The following is a 22,821-nucleotide window of genomic DNA, read 5'->3' as shown; positions in this document are numbered from 1 at the left end:
CTGCTAACTTACTACTGTAACATTACAATAGATAATAATGACGTCGTTTATACAGTATTTTGAGTGATTGCGAGCAATGTGCTGCTGCTGCTTGACTAAGTAAACAAAGACAAAACTACATTAGCATATTTACAGATGAAACTGACCTGCACCTGAAACCCTGAACAGAAGAGTCGCTTCTCTGCTCCAGCTGTGCGCTACAGTTCACTCCGGTCTCTCTCTCTCGCATTGATTACTCGGAGTCTGATCCAAACCGTTCGGCGGAGGCGCGGAGAGCGCGCGAGCCCAACCATTGCCAGTCACGACTAACCGATTCATGATTTATTAGAGATTTAATTATCGAATGGCGGATTCGGAAATAATCGCTTTAGTATATTCGGCCTGCAATTATACAATAACAATATTAAAGTAGAAGGCCAAATCGTCTGCCAGGCCACCGGGAACAGTCCCGGTTCTCCCGATGTCCAGTCAGCGCCTGATTTCCACAGACACGCAGAACGTATAGGATTCATATTCAGTCTTTTTGCGGCTTAATATTCACAGACATCAGTCCATATCGGGTTTTGATTCAAGTGTACTGACCTACTTTTGATTTATTCGTCCAAAATGTGGCATATCGCGTCCGCGTTATAGGCTGAATTCCATTTTTATGACTGGATTCTACGAATGTGTTTTCCGCGTCTCGGAGATTATGGGCCATATGTCTCAGTGCAATTTGGGAAAGAAATAAGCTGTATGTGGATGTGTGTAAATATTCAAATGTAATCCTCTTTGTAATCGTTACAATTTTCATAAGTAACTGTAATTTAATTACTCATTTTTTCTTAGTAACTGTAACTGATTACTGTTACATTTATTTTGTAATTAAATTACGTAACGCCGTTACATGTAACTAGTTACTCCCCAACACTGTGTGTACGTATTGCAGTTTTTGGTTAAAGTAAACATTTATAGGAGTAAAGGTGCTGAACACGCAGCATTACAGAAGTTCTAAGTGGCCATGCATTCTAATTGTTTTTCCTTCTTGTTTTCTCATTATAACAACTTAATTTTCTCGTTATCTTGACATAACGAAAGTAGTTTTCTCGTTATAACGACTTAATTTTCTGTAAGAAGTTAGAAAACTGCGCCAGCAGGTGGCACTATAGACCTGAATATAACTGATGGGGTGTTGTACACTGTTCACTTTACTGTACGTGGACCTTCATCGTGATCGCTATAATTTGTGCAGTCTTGTTCATTACTGACATTTAATTCATAAATGTTAATTTAATCAATATGATTATTTTGTGTATTAAGTCCTTGCTAGATGCATGAGTTTCACCAACGTGTTCCATGTCATAAAATAACTGCTTATCAAAACCAAGGTTGACGTCACTGTATTCTGTTTGCACCTATATCTTTATTTGTGCTTCTTTGAGGCACATGATTGTTAGTTAATAAGCGGAAATGTTCTGTTTATCTACAGTAGGATGGGATTTAACGATGTAGGCTATTTGTGATGTGCTTCTTTTCCTTATTAAACATATTGATGAGAAATGTGATGTATATGTAAAGTACATAGGCTTATTTAATTAAGTTTTGTTCTATAATAGTTTTTATTCTGCACACACACTGTTTGGTGTACAGTCTCTGAAAAAAATCAACAGTGATTGATTAGCCTTTATGTATTGTAGACGTTATTACCTAGGCGAAGCAAAATTTGCTGTAATATAGGCTACAGTAAGAGCGCCTGCATGGTTGTCCATCAGATGCCTGTCAAAGTTGAGTTTGTTACTATAGCAACAGTAAAACTGTCATGTCGTTATAACGAGAAAACAAACTTTCGTTATGTCAAGATAATGAGAAAATTAAGTCGTTATAACGAGAAAACAAGGAAAAAAAATTATAATGCAACATGGCTGGCAGCTGATTAGTTATTCTGTGCCAACATCACAGAGAAGACTATAAGAACCGAGGAAAGGCACAAAGTAAAAAAAAAAACCAGCATATCTCCAAAGTGAACCGCTGAGTCATAAATGATTCAAAGTGGCCATTGTTAATATTATTTCATGGCTTCACTCTCTGTCCTCTTATCTCTCAAATAGATGTACTTCTTTTACACACACACACACACACAGTGCTGATGCCATTTCAACTGAACGATTGAAGCCACCCCTAGACAAATACATATGCAAATCTTATTTACACCATTATAATCAATATTTATATTTCTTTCCTACCCATATAAGGTAACATAACTCCTGAATTCTTTGATTGGATCTCTGAGACATCTGGTCTGTTGTTGTTTAAATATGTATAAATAAGAACCCATCTTCCTGAATAAAGTTGAGAATGCTTTGGTAGTGCATCAATTCTCTGTGTCTGCTCATTCATTCTCCCAGGCTAGCACAGCAACAGAACACCACTCGGGTTGATGACAGGGTTAAATAACAGATAAACTTCCAAAGATTGAATCGAACAGTAATGAATTCAAAGGGTTTCATACCTGTTGTTATGGATCTCTGTCTCCTGGTAGGGGGCACTGTAGTGGTTGTGTGCATTGTTGTTGTAGTATGGGGCGGTTACTCCCGCCATGGGCACATTAGGACAGTGTACCAAAAAGATGAAGATAGCCATCAGGCTGACCACCGCACACAGCATGCAGAAACGGATGATCCCGCGGCAGCGAAGTTTCAGCTTATTTACAATGAAGCCACCCAAGAAGGTACCTCCTCCACCAGCTGGTACCACCATATACCCTGGAATGAGATGCAGCAGTTAAAAACAACACAGTGTAGTTTTCCTATAAAACAAGAGTAATTTGAGCAAGAGGGTGTGGCATTGAGTTTGATCGACATGTGATTCTTACCGAACCAGGTTGCTGCTTCTGAAGCACTCAGACTAAATTGAGACTCCAGAAATTTGGGGCCAAACGTGGACATCCCGGCTATGAGTGTGGCCTCCGTGGCCCCAGCGAGACACAGAAAGATGAAGGTAGGGTTCTTCAAAAGCAGCAGCATTGACCTATAGAGAAAAAACTGAGAAATTTAGTTATTCAGTCATTTTTTAAATGACTTGCGTCTTGCATATGAGCACCACAACTCTGGAGCATGATTTACCAATGTTACAATTAGAAATAGTAACTGATCAAGCACCACTGACAAGCAAAAAAAGTCTTAAACAGTTCTAAACAAATAGGTTGGTGGATTTTATGGTTAATGTGAGAGGACAACTGAAGATGGACTTTTTCCACTAGAGGAAGAGCAATTATGGACTCATATTTTGGTCAGAAGCAATTAACGCCTTGATTAATGGATTTTTTTCTTACAAACACAACTTTTTAACATGTAATTAAGTGTTTTAAGTACTAAGTGCTAAAGCATACTTATTTTTCATGGATTGGACCAAAAGCTGGCCAAAATTAAATGCTTTACATATATTAATCCTTTTTTTTTTTCATTTAAAACAGCACATGATGTTCAGTTGACATCTCTTGGCCAACTATTCCTACATTTAAAATTTTATAGATAGCCATTTATGGATAATATACAACAGCATCAACTGACAGCATTGATTTGTACTTTTTTATTTCGGTCAAAAGACCTATAGGTAAAATGCAGCAATTATCTTTCAATGGCCTTTGAAAACTGGACCAAGGAGAAGAAAACAACTGGAGGTTTTAATGATATCTAGTGGAAACATTGCGGCCAGATGAAAACTTGGAAACCAAATGAAAAACGGAAACCCAATAACTTGTACATGGCAGTCTGTCGGATCTTTAAAAGTAAAGTGTCAGTAAAAAGTCTTAATTTCTTAAATAGCTTTAAAAATCGCCTAGGGACCCATCACCCATCTGAATTCGCTTAATATGCCAGAGACGAAAACTACAACCTCAGCTACTTCCCACGTCTAAATATAAACATGGTGGGACAGCAAGATAACAAATGGTAAAGTGTGGAATATACTGTAGTTACACAAGTATGGCTTTTGATATGTTTGAAAAAACAGCAGAGGATAAAACCATCCTCTACGGTCATGTGTTCATACCTGGGCATGTCCTTTACTGTTTTGCCAAACTGAGGATCAGATGCAGTGACCTGACTGCCATCCTTCAGCTGGTGGGCCTCTGAGACCCGCATGGCCACATACCGCTGAGAGCCTACAAGACACAGAAAGTGAGACTGTTAAATCACACTAATACTGTACTGCAGTCATTTGATTTCTTTTCATTTGGGCTTGTGGGTAGCACCTGGTAGCTGCCGTGGGTAACCCAGTATAGGCAGAGCGATAATCAGAGCTGCCGCTCCTCCTGCCAGGAAACCAATCCACCAAGCTCCCACCCACAGTGGGTTTTCAGGAGTCAGCTCTGTCCTAAGAGAGACAGAGAGAAAAATTATAGCTTGAGTATTACTATGACTCAAGAAACTGTGCAAGATTTCATATTTGAATCAAATTGTCATGTTTTTGTTATTTCTATGGGTTTATGTATATCTGTGTTCTTTGTCATGGAAGTCACAGGGTCCAAATTGAGCCTAGTCTGTTACAGAAATTTAAATGTAACCCTCAAAATAATTCTGCATTTTTGCTATATCCTATTTATGCATACATATTTTAAATACATACAGGACATATATAAGCAATCTATGACAGCAGATACAGGTTTAGCAAATATTAAAATAAATGAAATTAATCTGTTTTTCATACACTACAAATGTACATTCTGTTTTTATGCATAAATCTACTTGTGGAATTTTAAATGAAAGGTTTGTGTGTGTGTGTGTGTGTGTGTGTGTTAGTAAATTAACAGCCTTTTGACAGCCAGAATGTTACTATCAGTGCATCCCTACATCAAAATGAAGATAATAAATACATATCAGAATTTAAATAAGGATCAGATGCAATTCAAATACTAATCAGAAGTCTGATACTTGTTGAAGCCTTTCCAGGAATAATTCATCTAAAAATGCTAATTCTGTCACTTCTTATGTAATAATGTATATTATGTCTGTAAATTATAGATAAGCATGGCCTAAAAAAAATCTTTCATTAATCAATTTCAAGTTATTACTTATTATTGGGCATTCATTTGCTAAACTCAAGATTATTTTTGTACACATTAACCACTTACGTTTGGTCGATTTCTGTGTAAATGTTGAGAAAGAATCCACCCAGCAAGTATCCAGCTGCAGGTCCTACAATGGCAGCTGTGTAGAAGATTCCTGAGAAAACAGAAGAAAGCGTATCATGTCTCTTCGCCTCCCTCTTCTGCCCCTTTAGTCAAATGAAAGCTGGTCTGGGTTCACAGATTCATGTTTTCAAAAGACACAGTAAGATGCTGTCTGTATTTCCAGTGCCTATGTCTTGAGAAGGGCCAAGCAGGGTAGTGATTGTCCTCAATGGCCTTTGAAAACTGGACATTGGGGAGAAAAACAATGGAAGGAGGTTTTATTGATGTCTGAGGTGGAAACTAGTGGTTCTCCCTGATAACAACAAAACAAAATGACTAGGTGTGTCAAAGCCTGAGTGGGACAAAATGACAGGGTTCAGTGAGAGTAAACAAATTCCATTTGTGCAATTTCACACAAAATCATTTCAGAATATAGATCTGAGTGCTTGAGTACTTTTGAAATAAGGTACACAGTCACATATAAACCAGGGAAAAGCAGGCTAAGCAGAATAAAATACCTAATATCAGCCTAATACAGGACATATTAAAAAAAATGTTATGGCATCATCACACTCACCTATATATACAGGTGCGTAGTTTGACTTGACATTCTCATCTAGGTAGGTGACCCCGAGGGTGTACAAAGGGGTTGCCCCGATCCCATGCAGAAACTGTCCCAGCATAAAGACGAATCGGTAAGCCGAGAACCCACCTTCCTTGCTGATACACGTCTCGGTGTGATTGGCCGAGCACAGTCCCATGCGCTCCGGTACTCTCACCTGATAGGGTGGTGTGGTGAAATGGGGCAGGGCAAAGACCAGAGAGCCCAGTGCCATGATGAGCACACCCCAGCCCAGCCATCGAGGCTTATGACCAGTACCACCAAAGTAGCTCACGAATGTCAGGCACACACAGGCAGCAATGTCATAGGAGCTCGCGATGAGTCCTGCCTGCAACGGCATCACAAATTACACAATGTGTTAATAATGCTGAAGTGTACACAAATTGCAATTTGAATAACGTTTCACCTGTAATGTTTGAGATTAGGGCTTATGTGTCTTGTGATATACAAGGTGGATGGGTTGTGATGCTTCTCTGATTTACAGTTAAATTTTATGGAATTATATGCTTACTACATACCAAAAGTATACCAAGTATATATAGTCAAATATTTTTACTCCACAAGGATGTATTAAATTGATTAAATGTGACAGTAAATACATTAATAATGTTACAAAAGCTTTAGATTTCAAATAAATGTTGTTCTTTTGAACTTTCTATTCAAAGAATCTTGAAAAAAAAAGTACCATGGTTTCCACAAAAAATAAGCAATAATAAACAATGGTAAGAATAAAAAAAAATGTTTCTTGAGCATCAAATAAGCATATTAGAATGACCGCTGAGCGATTATGTGACACTGAATAGTAGTAATGGCTGCTGAAGAAAAAAAAAAAAATCATCTTTGCATAAAAGGAATAAATTGCAGTTTAAAATAGAATAAAATTTAAAACAGTTCTTTTAAATTGTAATAATTTCACTTTTTTTTTTTCATCACATAAATGCAACTTTGGGGTGCATAAAAATATTTAAATTTTGAACAGTATTTTATTATCATTTGCACCATATGCAAATAAGAATTTGATTATGACTAAGATTAAGCAGTTTGTCCATGTAGCAAGTTTTTTTATTTTTTGGTCTATTATACTATAAAATAGTGAGTCAAATCTATATATTTTTTTAAACATATTTTGAACATATAGGCTAATGGTTAATTTGATTACATTTAAGAGGGGATATTTTATGGCTGTTACCAAATATCAGATCATTTTCATGTATAGCCAATGAGGCATTTTAGACTATTTTGTCTAAATAAGTAAAAAAACAAAAAACAAACAAACAAAAAAACTAAATACTGCAATCAATCATTTTGTGAATTAAGGCGTCACAACATTTTAAATGTACACAATGAAAATGGATATTTATGTTGAAATTTGCTTAAGATTATATGTAAGAATTGACCTGGTAGCTGCGCAGGTCAAAACGTCTCTCAATGGAAGTGATGACAGTGTTGATAAAGCCGTTGATGATCATGCCTTGGAGGAAGGAGGCCACACAGAGGAAGAAGAGAAACCAGCGTGGGGTGTTGAAGGTCTGGATACACTTTGGGATCAGTGCTCCCCATCCACAAAGATTCTCAGAGTCCGTCGAGACAAACTTCACTCCAGTGGGTGGCTCAGTGTGGTCAAGCCCCAGTTTGCGAGTCTTGTGGAGGACAGTGGGGACATCTCCAGGTAGGCTGCTTGGACCAGAGCCCTGGGACTCCACTGGGCTGGATGTGTCCAGGCTGGGTCCCAGTGGACTGTCACATAGGACCAGAAGCTCTTGCTTGGAGCTGAAGGAAGTGTCATTGTTCAGCAGGTGGGGCATGGCCCCAGCAGGGGGCACTGTGACAGACTTAGTGAAGGGTAAGAAAACAAAATCTTTCCCACAGGAAACACTGATTCTAGGTGTAGTTTTGCAGAGTGATACAATGCCAGTCTTTGGAAAAGGATCCCTTTATGGAGTTTCTTACAGTTTAAACTGAAGGCATACAGATTTTGGAAAACAAAATTCTGCGAAGAAGAGTGAGAAAGAGACAATTAATTAAAGTTGTCACCAACTTCCGTAAATCCACAGTAAACAACTTAACTTATTAAACTCCAACAGTAAATCTATTTAATAAATCCACATGGGAGAAATAGAGAAAACACGATAGTGACAGGACCAAGAAACTGAGGAAAGGCAGGGTTATAAATATTCAACCAAACAATAGACTAATAAAATAATTAATGAACACAGGTGGAAACTAATTAACTAATCAAATGACACATGAAAACAAGGTCAAGGCTGGGAGAACACACAGAACATAAACATGATAAGTTTACCACAGTATAAAAAAAATAAAAGGTAATTGCAATTTTTTATCTTAGAATTTTAACTTTGTTTCTCACCGTTACGAGAAAAAGAGAAACTAGAATAAACTAAATAATAAACTAGTGATGCTGACTTTGTTTATTTTTTATCAGAAGTGTAAGTTTAAGTATTGCAATTCTGACTTTTAGCTCCAAATTATATCTACATCAGACATTTCTTTTTTTTTTTTGTATCTCACAGTTATGACTTTTCTTCTCTGAACTGAGATTTTATATCTCACAAAAAAACTTGAAAAGTCAGAATTGTTGGGGGGAAAAATTACCTTTTTTTATTTATTTATTTTAATCCATGGCAGAAACAGCTTCCATTAAATCTCAAAAATAAATGTGAACATTTTTACATTTAGGTGTACAACATCTTGTTACTGGGGCAGTACCTTTAAAGGCACAAGTTTGTCCCTTTAGGGTTGTTCTTTACCCCCGGTTCATAATAATACTATGAGATACCATATGACCTATTGCTACTCTAAGTTACTAATATGCACAATTTATGACAGTGTATGAATTAAAATGCATAATATCTTCTTCTTTTTTAACCATGACTTCCAGACAGATCCTAAAAACTCTAATGAGCCTGGATTATTTCTGCATGCCATCCATGGTCAACAAAACATTCCTCTAAAGTGTGGATGACCTACCGTAGCCCACGGGACTGTTAGGAGGTTTTGAATATGCAAAACTATGTTTCAATTTATGTTCTGCACACACAGAAGTTCTGGATGTGCAGGGTTTTAAATGCTTCATTCATTACTCGTGCGTTAAACTTTTCTGAAAACAGAGCCGATCCTCCCTATACACAAATTACGCAAGCTGCGTAAAGATGATTACATTTTCGTTTCGTTTTTAAATTTGACCAACGGTAATCTAAACATGAATGATAATTTATTTTAATGAAGTGCGCTGTCGCCCTTTCCACATAAAAATCTGTAAAATCATGTAATGTGAATATCGTACAGTCTTGCTCGAGACAAAAAATAAATAAATAAATAAATAAAATAAAAATAAAATTGCAAGCGTACCGCGATTCGAGACTGAGTGAGACAGACAAATGCGTTTCATTCATTCGTTCATAACCACTCATTTATTTAAATGCACTTACTCCCAACTATAGTGCATTTTACTAGGTTAAAGTATATGCAGTTTTGTATTATTACAGGAATATATAAAATATCAATGCATTATATTAACATTTTAATTGTGACTAGATCTTGTTAACACCTCAAGTTCCTGTAAGTCTACGTGTAACCTGGCCATGGGTGCGTTTCCCAAAAGCATCGTTAGCCAACTATGGTCGCAAGTTCCGTCGTTACCAGCGTAGTTCAAGGATTCGGTGTTTCCCGAAACCATAGTTCAAACGAACATTCGCAAACTGCATCGCAAACTTGTGTCGTGTGAACGACAGCTCTTCACCTGTGGTTAGAAGCATAGGTCGTCGTTAGTTTGCTGTGTCGACGTCACTGATTGCGCCGCACCTGGGCTGTGTTCTGTTCAGAGTTATCGACCCTGTGCCCTATTACTTCAGAAGATTTCACCATCCACTTTGAGCGATTTAAAAGACTTAAAGTTGTGGTTTAAGTTTATTACATAATTCGCCTTTTTATTATTATTACAAATTCAGTTTGAAACTATATAGCAGCGTGGCCCTCGCGATTATTCTCCCTTAGAAGTGCCCTCTGAAAGCATTAATCGTGCAGATTAGAACGCAACCATTATTTCGTTTGTGCGGAAAAAAACGGTACGTTGGTCAATTGAGTTATCTTTGTAAAAACATTCCAAAAGACATATGTCTCATATAACAATATTGGTAAAACAGTGTGTTAGAGGTTTTCACTTATATTAAATGTTAACACTCAAATCACAGTATTTTTATAGTAAATTAATTTTTAATTTAGTTTTAAATTCATGTACCTAAAGTAACACAAATTATATATATAATTATTATATAATTAATATAATATAAATAATTATTATATATAAACAAGTGAGTGATTTTGTTGTTTTTACAGAATTACAATATAGAATACTCTCTACAAATGTGTTTGTGTGTGAATACATATATATAGAGAGAGAAACAGTATAGTTTGCAAAAGTTTTTTTTTATGTTTTTAAGTGTTCATTTAATGCATATCGGCAAATAAACCAAATATTTAACAGAAATTATGTCAGATTAAACAAATGGTTTAAACTGCAGTGGTGGCTGGATGCTGCACAGGTGACAGGACGTATGGGCGAAGAGGACATGTCTCCCAGCAGCCAGCTATCACCAAAGCCATGTACCCTCTTAAGCCACCTGCAAACTGCAGAAGTGGCCCACACAAAAGTCATGTGTGCTTCCATCACCCACCACCTCCATAAATTTCCAACAGCATAATAATGCCGTGTAGCCAACTGAATTTAAAGCATTGTTTCTTCTTATTGCCCTCTGAAGATGTGAAGCCTGATGTTGAAGGGCCAGACTGGAGAGGGCCTGGTGTTAGAGGCCCAGGATAGAAAGGGCCTGATGTTGGAGAGCCAGACTGGAGAGGGCTTGATGTTGAAGTGCCAGACTGGAGAGGGCCTGATGTTGAAGTGCCAGACTGGAGAGGGCCTGATGTTGGAGGCCTGAACTTTAAAGGCAAAGGCCTGGTTGATGCACATGTATCTATATCTCCAAGGATCCTTCCATTGCAACAGGCCCCAGGATGGCCAAAACTTTCTCTTCCATCAGTCTTGTTTGCTACCCTCTTACATGCCACAGTCCCTCCACTTATTCCTGACCTCTTATGGGCTTTGTTCATATCCATAGCCAGCATCATTTATTTTTTGAGTGATTTCTGCCCAGATTTTATTTTTGTCAGCATTTGTAATGCTATTTTTCAGCTTTGAAAATACATGGACTTCCATTACATGGATTTTCCACCTCCTCAAAAAAGAACTGCAATTTCATGCTTTGAAAATGGTTTTCTTGTCATTTTCATTAACAGAATGGCAAGAAGACATAAATAGGAAAAATTTAGCAAAATAAGCAATCCACAAGAGTACATCACAGTTTTTTAAAACCCATCTTTTTCAATTGTGGTTAAGTAGCCTATCAATATTAAAAAAGAAATAGTATTTATATGAAATTGTGAAATTATTGACATTGGGATCAGAAAAGAGCACATTTTTAACTCCGTGTGTGTATAATGTATTGCAGAACAAATGAATGATTCGTTATTATTCGACTCCTGGAACATCATTTCAAAAGCGTAATTCGAGTCGAAGAGAAGAGAAAATAAAACCATGTTACTGTACGTGGCGGTATGTGCTCATGTCTCCAGTCAGCCATTAGATCGAAGAAGAAGAAGAACGATGGCTCAAACCAACGTAGTTTGAACCATGGGTCTGCGACACAGGTACCATGGTTTCGGGAAACAGTCGTGAGTAGCTAGTTCATTTTCATAACGATGCATCGTACTATGGTGGTTAATCTGCGAGCTACGTCGTTGTACGGGAAACGCACCCCGGGTCTCTCTGCTCAGATTCCGATTATGTTTTTAACACAAAATTCCCAGCAGCTTTATGTTTCATGCACTGGCATTGTAAAATAATTAACTATTATATGAACAAAGTTCATTCTTGGACATCTGCAAAACTTATGAGACAAATGCAAATGCTTTGATATTATTACACTTGGCAGACACTTTAATACAAAGTAAATTCCAGTGCAATAAAGTTATATTGCTTATTTTATGAGTACATACATTCCCTAGAAATTAAACCTATGACCTAAATGTTACAAAGCCTAAAAACCATGACCTATTACACCGAAAGAACTGCATTAGAGTTTGTCACACTGAAAGAATAGAAAAAGATTATCACTTTGCCTACCTCAGTTCCTCAGATACTTCATTGGTCTAAAAGGTTCTGAGAGTTTGATAGTGCAAGAAATCAAATAGAGAACAAGCAGCAAAAGAGACTAGAAGCAAGTAAGACAGCCCCAAAAGGAGGCCTTACTTCAGCCTCTCCCTCCTTTACATCTATCACTGAAGCAGCACTGACACAGTCCTGCCCACTGTGACATATGATTATCAGCACTTTAGATGTGTCCTCTTAACACATGACACTTCATACTACATTCACATTCCATGAATTTATCTAGAAAACCAAGGAGGAAGAGATTTAGATTCTGCCGTTCTGCCTTGCTAACACTCTAATGTGCCAAAAAAAAAAAAAAACCTATATATATTTTTTTTCAATACTTCAAATTTCATTCATTCATAATGGGGGATTGATGGGATTATAAGGGATTTGTCAAATGTTTCGGGGGAAAATACAACTAAGAGTGCTCATGAATTCTTTTGCCAGCTGAGAATAGAGGTGAATAGGAATGGTATCAGGTTTCTCCAGGTATTATATTAACGGTTTCCCAATAACACTCTCCACATGCAGAGGAACATTATACGCATTGGTAGATAATGAGATGCAAATAGAGTTTGTTAACTGCACAAGCTCTTTATATAAATCATGCAGTAAAAACCAAACCTCAGAATGGGTGTGATCATATTTTTCTTGGTTGAGCTGAGGCTGTGTGAGTGAAGCTCTTCAGCTCTGCCTTCAAAAGAGCACTGTTGCTCATGCTTTGTTACAATGAGATTAACAAAAAACAAGCCTTATTATTTGTTCTTGCCCTATGAACTCTTTCATTTCTAATTTTAAGAGTGTGATCAAATGGAGGGAAGAATAACATCAACAAGAGCTCAGAGTCTCAGGGTGGGAACATGTATTTGTTGTGGAGTGCAGGTTCCTTCCCTTTTCTTTGAACTGTGCTGGATGGCCATATGGTGAGATATGAATTACACACACAAAAAATAAACAACAACAACAATAAGGAAACAAAGCAAGACTACAAGATCGCCACTTTCACTCTTTTTTTAGGGTTTCTAGGAAGGAAGCATTATTTGTAAAGCATTCACACAAGCATCTATTTTTAAAAATTGCACAATGATGATTCAAGTGCTGGGTGAATAGAATGGTTAATCTCAGATGTGTTTATTACAGAATGTAATAAATAAATAAATTAAAAAAAAATCTTTCTCCAACAGCCCTTTATATTTAATATATGAGTTTATCTAAAAACTTTGTATTCAAGGTATATGTTTTATCAGTTATTTCATGCATTAAACCATGAGCCCAAAGCCCATGACTCTGATGTAGCACTTTTTCTCATGTGTGAGCTAAAGTAGAGGAACAAGGAGCACATTTGTATCATATTTGTTTTGAATATTTTAAGTATGGTGTAGCATTTTTGCTAGTAACTTTCACAAAAAATTTAAAAAGAAACACATTGAATTAAATGTGATTTTTTTTTAAATAGAAAGACTGAAATAGAACTTTCATGTGATATTTACTCCAAAAATATTTGGTTTATTTATAATATATATATATATATATTTGAGCAATTCTCTAGATTAGGGAACACGTTCACTGTTTACTATGAGATTTCCCGTAATAAATTCCTAAATTGCTGCTTACTGATAGTAAGTATGGTAGTTGTTGAAGTTGTTATGTTTATGTATAGGGTATAGGTTAAGGGATCTAACTATGGTCATGATTTATAAGTACTAATAAATAGCCAATATGCTAATTATATGAATGATAATAAGCAACTAATATAGTGTTACTTAATCTAAAGTGTTACCAATACTTTCTTTTTATTCAGTGTATATTAAGGATATACATTTAGTGTGTTAATTTGGTGTGATTAATAAAAAAAAAAATTAGTCAGTCAGTAACAGGTTTGTGTTAAGTAAAATGGAAATAAAACAATATAATGACTTATAAGTCAAGTCAAGTCTGCATTATTGTCAATTCTTCCACATGTATACTACATACATACAGAGAATCGAAATTGCGTTACTCTCAGAGCCTCGGTGCATACAGATAACACTAACAGTAGAGCCTAAAAATCTAGATCAAATATAAAATATAAGATACAACTATACAATAAGGGCATGTAAAAAAGACATAATAAAAATAAAGTTAAATAAAGCAGCGCAAGGCACATGGCAGATAGAGTGCAAACCAGTGAAGTGAAACAGTGCAGATAAAAATATTTTTAGTGCAAAAAAGCTTATTTAGTCTGATTAAAGTGACAAAGGTCTCAAGAGTAGTTATTTTATTTAAACTGACTGATGAGGTAGTAGAATGACGTCAGTTCCATGCTGAATGAAATAGTGAGCAGACCAATGCTGTAAAAAAGTGACTGGTGCATGCCAACATATGTTAGTGGGGAGGGGGGTGGGGGTGGTCCTATTCATATCATGAAATATGAATAGAAATATGTCTATTCTAAGCAAAAACTGATGGATGCTATTATTTGTGAGTAATTCAACTAATTAATTAATCAGTATTTAATTATTATTATTATTACTATTTATAAATTGACAAACATATTGTCATACCAATGGTTCCGTTTTGTTTTTGTTTTACTCCTCCACGTGTCCCATGTTCTCCATGTGAAGTAGTTTCTCCCTCATCTTGTTTTGATTCAGCTGTGTCTCATTTTTTCTTCTCAACTGTTCCATTACTTAAGCCCTGTTATTTCCTGTGTCTAGTATGCTGTTGTAACGTTTGGAACCCAGAGAAACGCAGGAGACAAGAGATCCAAATGCAGTGTGGTATTTAAAGAGCCACACAGATGGGAAATCAAAAATTACCTGTATTACAGTGTATGATGTAGCTGTCCATCAGTGTAAACAATGTGCAAAGTAATTAAACCAAAAAGTACACGATTTCTAAAGTTATTGGCTTCTGAAGTAAGGAGTCGACTCTGAATCGCTGAAACGAGTCGTTATAGATTTCAAATCTTTGCCCATCTCTTTGTACGTAGAGCAGTACAACAAATCCCTTTTGTTGTGTTCACAACATTTCACTGATGACTGCTTTTCTAATCTCGGTGAGTTCAAGGCGGGATTTTCAAAGTGTTTGGCCATAAAAGAGGGTTCATTACCAACTTTTTTTGGACCAACAAGCATCTCCGAATCACAACCTGTAAGTATGATTATGAAGTTATGTGTTATGTATGAGCGTCTTATCAGTATGTCACGCTAGCACTATATGTTAATGCTAACGCATTGTTTACCGTGAAGTTGTGTGCTCAGTTTGGTTATGTACGTGCTTACATGAGCATGGGTCCTTAGTCAAACGCCCTGGTCAATTCGTTGATTTAATTGTGTGGCCGGTTGAACGACTTCGTCTGTTTCCTCTTCAGATTCTAGCTCATATTGATAAGGCAAAATAGATGCCATGGTATTTATGTACTGTAATAATACCCTATCTTAAAACATCCGAAGGTGAGCTATGGGCGTTTCGTTTTACAACACGTACATGCGGAACAACCAATCAAAACTATGTCAGTTGACCAATCAGAACACAGTATGCTACCGAAAGGTGGGGTTTAAGGAAACTGAATCTTTTGAACAGATTCGCGCGAACCGTTTGGAGATCTCTGAGAACTGAGGTAATTTTAAAATGATATTTTGACAAAATGACAATGTTTTTTAACCTTGCATGGATTTAAACCTGTTGTACAGGACTTATAAACAGTGATAGGAAGCTTAGAATTTTCATCTTACTGGCTCTTTAATGGGTAATCCAAATCAGCATCCAACAAGCAGGGGTCAAAACCATAAATCCATCCAACAATAAACAAACAGGGAAGGAATAGGAACGGGAACCGGAAACTCGGAAGACGAGGAAACTCGGAAGGCGAGGAAACTGGGTGACGGAATGAAAGAAGACCACCACATCCGTGCGGTCGAGACAGAAGCCCACCCAGGCGGCGCAGAAGACCACCACTTCCGTGCAGGCGAGACAGAAACCCACCCGGGCGGCGCAGAAGACCACCACATCCGTGCGGTCGAGTCAGAAGCCCACCAGGGCGGCGCAGAAGACCACCACATCCGTTCGGTCGATACAGAAGCCCACCACAGTGGGATCGATGACACAGGAGAGCAATTCTGGTTAGGCAAGTCTGAAAAAGAGAACATGAACAAGTTAAGGGTGTCCTCCGTGGCCATAACAGGATCAGTCGAGCGCTCAGAGAGTTCAGCTGAGATGTGACGAGGCTCTGGAAGTTCCCCGGAAACGAGGAGAGGCTCTGGTAGTTCAGCCGAGACGAGGAGAGGCTCTAGTAGTTCAGCAGAGGCGTGGAGAAGCTCTGGTAGTTCAGCAGAGACGTGGAGAGGCTCTGGTAGTTCAGCAGAGACGTGGAGTCCTTCTGTTACGTTCGGAACCCAGAGAAACGCAGACAAGAGATCCAAAAGTAGTGTGGTATTTAATGGGTAATCCAAATCAGCATCCAACAAGCGGGGGTCAAAAACCATAAATCCATCCAACAATAAACAAACAGGGAACAGGAAACTCGGAAGACAAGGAAACTCGGAAGGCGAGGAAACTGGGTGACGGAATGAAAGGACTCCATGAAGACAAAAAGAAAAAGACCGGTTAACATAGGCAGGGTAAGGACTATTAAGTGAAGACACCTGAGTGCAATTAACAGGAGTGCAATTACTGTGATGAAGGGACAAGGCTTTGTGGGATTTGTAGTGCCTACAGTGAGTTGCCTATGGGGAAGTGAGACAACTAGTGGAGACTCAGGGAAACAGAGACCAGACAGCGTGGCAGCTGTGTCTTATGCCATTCATGTTTCCTGCCTTTTATGATTCATTAAAGGTGTCATATGATGGGATTCCAATTTTTCCTTTCTCTTTGGAGTGTTACAAGCTCTTGGTGCATAAAGAAGATCTGTAAAGTTGCAAAGACTAAAGTCTCAAATCCAAAGAGGTATTCTTTATCAAAGTTAAGGCTCATCCACACCCTCCTAAAACTCCTTGTTCAAACGCGCCCCCACATGTCTACGTCACTGTGTTGGAAGATTTGCATAACACCGCCCAAATGTTCACGCAAAGAAAGAAGGTGTAACTTTTATTCTGCGTTGTATTGTTGTTGCCACCGCCGCCATGTTGTATAGACACTGTGTGTTTCACTTTGAAAGCAAAACTACTTTGTTTGGACTTCCAAAAGAGGACTGTATCCGCTTTGTCATGCCTAGAGCTGATCCATGCTGGTCGCTGAAGATATTCATCGACTTTGCGCTGTGGATTTACCGTGGACGAAGCGGTCCAGCCCAGGGTTTTCACATGTGGTTGCCGCAAGCCCGCCGGCCTTCGTCGAATCAACTGGCCATTCCTCACTCTAGCCCGCAGTGTGTGACGCTGTGTAACATATTTTATGGAGGTCTTTTTCCTGAACCTGCAGAGTGTCCTACAATGGGTCTGTGCTCAAAGGCGGTCTATAAAGTGGGGCAGTTCCAACTTTGGACGGACAGTCTGGTGCTTCTGACTCACAGACTGTTACATTTTTAAAGAATTTGCCACTGATGATTCAAACATGAGTTTTGAGCAGTGTAGAGTAGGCTTGTTGTTTGTCATTTCTCCGATCACAAATGCAGACATGGTTTTATGTTTATGCATCATGATACACAACGCAACACGTAAAAAGACAGTATAAGTCATTATAATCAGTGTTGGGAAGGTTACTTTGGAAATGTAATAGGTTACAGATTACAAGTTACCCTGTTTTAAATGTAATAGTAGTGTAACTTTTTCAATTACTTTATTAAAGTAATGTAACTAATTACTTTTGAGTACTTTTTGATTACTTTTCTAAATTTGTGAAAATTAAAGAATAATGAATAAAAGCATATACATCAACTCAAATACAGTTATCTAATAAGCATGTGTCGTATTCTGTGTAATAAACTCCTGAAACATTGGTGTTTTTTTTTAAACTGCTGTCTCTTTGTATATGATATGACGATAGTTTTCTCAAAATAAGTAAAATGCACATGAAGTGACACAGAACAGTTCTAGAAATTATGTTTATGTGCTCGTGTACTCCTATATTGAGGCAGCAGAGGTTGAAAACACTGCGAGCTTCAGTAGGCCTATGTCTAGTAAATGAAACCATGTCTTTGCCATTAATTTACAGGAGGGGCGGACTGGGAAAAAAATTCAGACTGGAAAATTCAAACTCATACAAACAAATTCACGGACAAAACTATTTTTTGTATTGGACCTGACATAAAAAAGGTTTAAATCTTTAATTTGGGGACATGCTAAATAATTAAAAGTTCTCTCCTGAACTGCACCTTCACTTCCAATTTTCTCTTCAGTCTCTTTATTTTGCCCTGTTATCCATCTCTCTCATGACATTAAACCTCAAGATTGAAAAACACTATACTTTACAATACAATACTCTACAATACTACAATATCTTTATAGAAAAATCCTAATACTGTACACGAGTCATGTTTTCCTTACAAAAATTGACCATGCTTTTTTTTTTGTTTTGTTTTTTGCAAATGGATTTGTATTTATTTTTATATAACTCAATTTGTAAAATCATTTAAAATTTTTGGAATTTTTTAAACTTTTCTCTGGATTTATAGAAATATATTAAAACGTTAACTTTCGTAAGGGTTGTGTTGTTGTCTGTCCGTAGCTCCCCCTAAACCTATAAAAAAAATCTGATTGTTTTTCAGCTAAATTACTACTGTAACATTACAACTGATAATAATGATGTCCTTTATATAGTATTTTGAGTGATGACTGATGAGCAACGTGCTGCTGCTTGATTAATTAAATAAAAAAACAAAGAAAAAAAGCATCTTTACAGATGAAACTGACCTGAAACCCTGAACAGTAGTTCAGCTTCTCTGCTCCAGCAATCCTCTCTCTCTCTCTCTCTCTCTCTCTCTCTCTCTCTCTCGAATTGATTACTCTGAGTCTGATCCAAACCGTTTGGCGGAGGCGCGGAGAGCGCGCGAGTCATGACTAACACTTCCTGATTTATTAGAGATTTAATTATCAAACGGCGGATTCGCAAATGATCGCTTTAGTACATTCGGAAGGAAATTATACAATAATGATATTAAAATAGCGGGCAAAATCAGCTGCCAGGCCACCGGGAATTGTCCCGGTTCTCCCGGTGTCCAGTCCGCGCCTGATTTCCACAGACACGCAGAACGTGCAGGAGTCATATATTGCATTTTTGGGGCTTAATATTCACAGACACTAGTCGATGTCATGTTTTGATTCAAGTGAACTGACCTACTTTTGATTTAGTCATCCAAAATGGGGCATATTTATGGAAGTAAAATAATGACTTATGTCTTTGAAACAAAAAAGCATGCCGAATAGCACTATCTGAAAAAATAATGCATTGAATTAACAGTACTTGCATTTTAATGCCTTGTATTTCCAGGGCTTGCATCTTTAGGTCCTGAAATGTAATATAGTTGTTCGTTTAAGCTGTGAATATTTCAATTAAAAATATTTGACACACTTTTTCATAATTAAAAAATCAATAATTCATATTCACGTTCCAGAATTCACTTCCAAAATATTAAATCGGTTAAAAAATACGATGTATAATATTCAACAGGCAAATTTCGGTCCATTTTATTTCACTTTCCAAATTTGCTTCCACAAATTCAGTGGTTAAAATTCGGCAGATAATTCGCCCTTTCACATCCGGGAGCTGCAGGAATAGCAGTAGAGCACAGAGGCATAATCTCTATCTACTGTCAGTCGCTCACCAACAGGTGGTGCAAGCGGCTGTTAAATAAGGCCAAAGCAACAGGTGGATTAAGTAATACGGTTACAAAAACTGATCTGCAGAAATTAAGCAAGCGCTAAGTAGAAGTTTTGATTATCGGGGCATGTGGAAAAGCTGATTGTGAGTATGTTTATTTCAACCTCTTTTCTGTTACCAAGTAAGCAGCATTCAATGGAGATTATTATGGTGTTTTACCCAACGCTGAATTACAGAACTAACATTACATCTAAGGAAGACATATATTGCTTTCGGTTGTTTAGTTTGCCTAACTTTGTGTCATGGCTTGTGAGTCGCTGTGCTGTAATACTGGGGATCCCCTCACGTCACACTCCAGGATTCCCCAATGACGAGTAATGCTTCTCAGTCAAATAATACTGTGATATAAGACCTCAGATCTCAGAATACATTTTATTGATGATTATTCAAACTATATAGACAGTTAAGCCGATGTAAAATATGAACGAACGCTCAAGGTTTCACGCGGTTTCCCTCAGAAATCTGTTAAAGAAAAGAAAACACGTGGCTCAGCGCACTAACAGTGACAGCGATTTAAAAACAAACTCACATCTTACTGATGATGCAAACTATATACAGACAGATGAGGATATGAACGCAAGTTACGGAACAAGAAAAAGTGCATGTTATATATATAAAATAATTTATTTAATTTATTTAAAAAATAATGAATGAATAAGGGGCCATTCATATATCGCGCCTAATAACGCGTGGAAAAGGCTATGTGCGCCGCTTTCTCCTTTTTTCCAAAGTGCTCGGGCAGAAGCGCTCCTGAGGCTAAGCAACAATGACGCGCTCTCTCCATGAAGACGCGGAAATTTCAGTAAAGGATAAATGGATTTGCAGCACAAAAAAATCGCTTTCAGTAGCTCTGCTACTAAATTTATTTAAAAATGGCAATCCATATACAGCTATGATCAGCAGTTCCTTCATCTTGGCTGAGCTTTCAACGTTGTTACGGGAAAGGATGAAGCTGAATGTTTAGTTCTTGTCACATGACCCGCGGTGCGCTTGCGGCATTCTGAAAGTTGAGATGTTTTTAACTCAATGCTGTTCGGACGCGCCTGGAAAAAACGGGACCGCATCGCTCCGCGTGCGCATCGTGACCGCGTCGCTTCCATTATGAGCGCGCATACCGCGCGCCCACATTGGAAATAACGAACTTGAGCATGCAAAAGACGCGATAAGTGAACGCCCCCTAAGAACTGCGGTCTTCTACAGTACTTCAAATATGCCGTGGAGAATCACAGAAAGTGACCGAATTCAAGAACATTGTTGCAGCATCTCTCATGCAACGAATTAACACCGCTAACTTGGAGAATACAGTGAAAACTCCTCTTCTCGCGTCTGCCCTAGACCCTCGGCACAAACATCTCAGGTTTCTCGATGAAAACATGAGAGAATTAAGAAAAAAAACTTTATTTGAACATTATCAGAACATTTTCCTTGATGCAAGTGGTGCGGATGCAGCCGCCGTCACCAACGATGAAGAGGATGCAATAACAACTCGTAGGAAAAGGCTGGCAAAGGCTGAGCCAGTACTTCAGCGATGATTACAGAGAGTTCAGCCGAGACGAGTGGGAGCAGTTCTTGCTGGAGCCATGTATTCCATGTATTCCACCAGATGAGGATCCCATTCAGTGGTGAAACGAAAACACGAAGCGCTTCACAAAACTTATTCGCTTAGCACACCGTTATTTGTGAGTCCCGACAACGTCTGTGCCATCAGAGCGCGTTTTCTCCGCGGCCGGCCTTATTGTTAACAGACTAAGGAGCCGACTTTCCCCCAATCATGTTTACATGCCGTATTTCTTAACAAGAACATTTGAAAGAATAGAAAAAAAAGCAAAAAAGATTTGCTGACAGTTTAAAAGTTAAGTGTACAATAGCCTAATTGCTGCAGGCTGCTTTACGTTTTTTCTTTGTTCACTTATTATTATTTTTTTGCTTTTAATCTGTACTTTTATTTGTTTGCACGCATTTGTAAAAGGTTTTCAGCTACAAAACACGATGTGTAATGTTCAAGCTTATTGTGTGTAAGCTTGTTCAAAATGACGAAAACAAATGTTGCTGAAAAATGTCTGACTCATTAAACTTAATTTAAATAAACGAATATTCGAATATTCTTTTTTTTGTGAGCTCAAATAGTCGAATGTGATATTTGTGGAAAACGCCCATCCCTAGTAAGTCAGTCTTGTATCTAGTCAGTCTGTATGTACTACAACTGTTGGAACATGAAAACCCTTTCCAGGGATCTTTAATATGTAAATGATTGTATACTGTAAATATATGAAGGGAGGTTTTGGCAAAATCTCACCTGTAGAAAATCACTATGAGAAATACAAGATTAAGAATTTGACTGTGTTATTTAAAATTTTAATTAAAACACATTGGACCTTTTAACCCAGTCAGTGGTATTGTCAGACTGTCCCTTGGGTGCGGTAGCACGTCAATAATTTCTTCAGTTTACATTTTCAGAATATACCTAGATTGTTTTTAACTCATTTTTTATGTTAATATAAATTGGTTGCATATTGTTAAAACTAATCATGGTATTGATATCTTTGTGTGACTGTCGACTTTATAGACCAGTGGTAATGGAAATCAATTATAAAGAAAATGCAGCGCATTGGATTCTTTTTGATCCCATTTGCTTGCCTGTATATAGTTTGCATAATCCTCAATAAAATCTATTCTGAGATCTGAGGTCTTATATCACAGTATTAATTGACTGAGAAGTGTTACTCGTCATTGGGGAATCCTGGAGTGTGACGTGAGGGGATCCCCAGTATTACAGCTCAGCACGCAAAAGCCATGACACAAAGTTACGGAAACTAAACAACCAAAAGCAATATGTGTCTTCCTTAGATGTAATGCTAGTTCTGTAATTCAGCGTTGGGTAAAACACCATAATAATCTCCATTGAATGCTGCTTACTTGGTCACAGCAAAGAGGTTGAAATAACATACGCACAATCAGCTTTTCCACATGCCCCGATAATCAAAACTTCTACTTAGCGCTTGCTTAATTTCTGCAGATCAGTTT

The 22,821-nt window shown here is 37.6% G+C and overlaps 1 protein-coding gene across 2 annotated transcripts in view; it reads right to left on the bottom strand.

Annotated features, from left to right (window-relative positions):
* The window catches only part of LOC132129608 (solute carrier organic anion transporter family member 4A1-like), a 55,115-nt gene that overhangs the window by 6,389 nt on the left and 25,905 nt on the right, over positions 1-22,821 (bottom strand). Inside the window, exons 2-9 of one of the 2 annotated variants that reach the window (XM_059541249.1) lie at positions 7,169-7,761; positions 5,929-6,099; positions 5,727-5,820; positions 5,111-5,201; positions 4,232-4,353; positions 4,030-4,141; positions 2,852-3,006; positions 2,489-2,741 (exon numbers count right to left, since the gene is read on the bottom strand). In XM_059541249.1, the coding sequence (XP_059397232.1) occupies positions 2,489-2,741; positions 2,852-3,006; positions 4,030-4,141; positions 4,232-4,353; positions 5,111-5,201; positions 5,727-5,820; positions 5,929-6,099; positions 7,169-7,576 (1,406 nt within the window). In that variant the 5' untranslated portion in view covers positions 7,577-7,761. Of the gene's footprint in view, positions 1-2,488; positions 2,742-2,851; positions 3,007-4,029; positions 4,142-4,231; positions 4,354-5,110; positions 5,202-5,726; positions 6,100-7,168; positions 7,762-22,821 lie in introns of both variants that reach the window. The other variant, XM_059541248.1, reaches the window with a different exon arrangement.

Source organism: Carassius carassius, chromosome 46 (genome assembly GCF_963082965.1).
Source record: "Carassius carassius chromosome 46, fCarCar2.1, whole genome shotgun sequence".
NCBI lineage: Eukaryota > Metazoa > Chordata > Actinopteri > Cypriniformes > Cyprinidae > Carassius > Carassius carassius.
The sequence above is the reverse complement of the archived record's forward strand: the minus strand, read 5'-3'. Positions and strand labels throughout refer to the sequence as shown.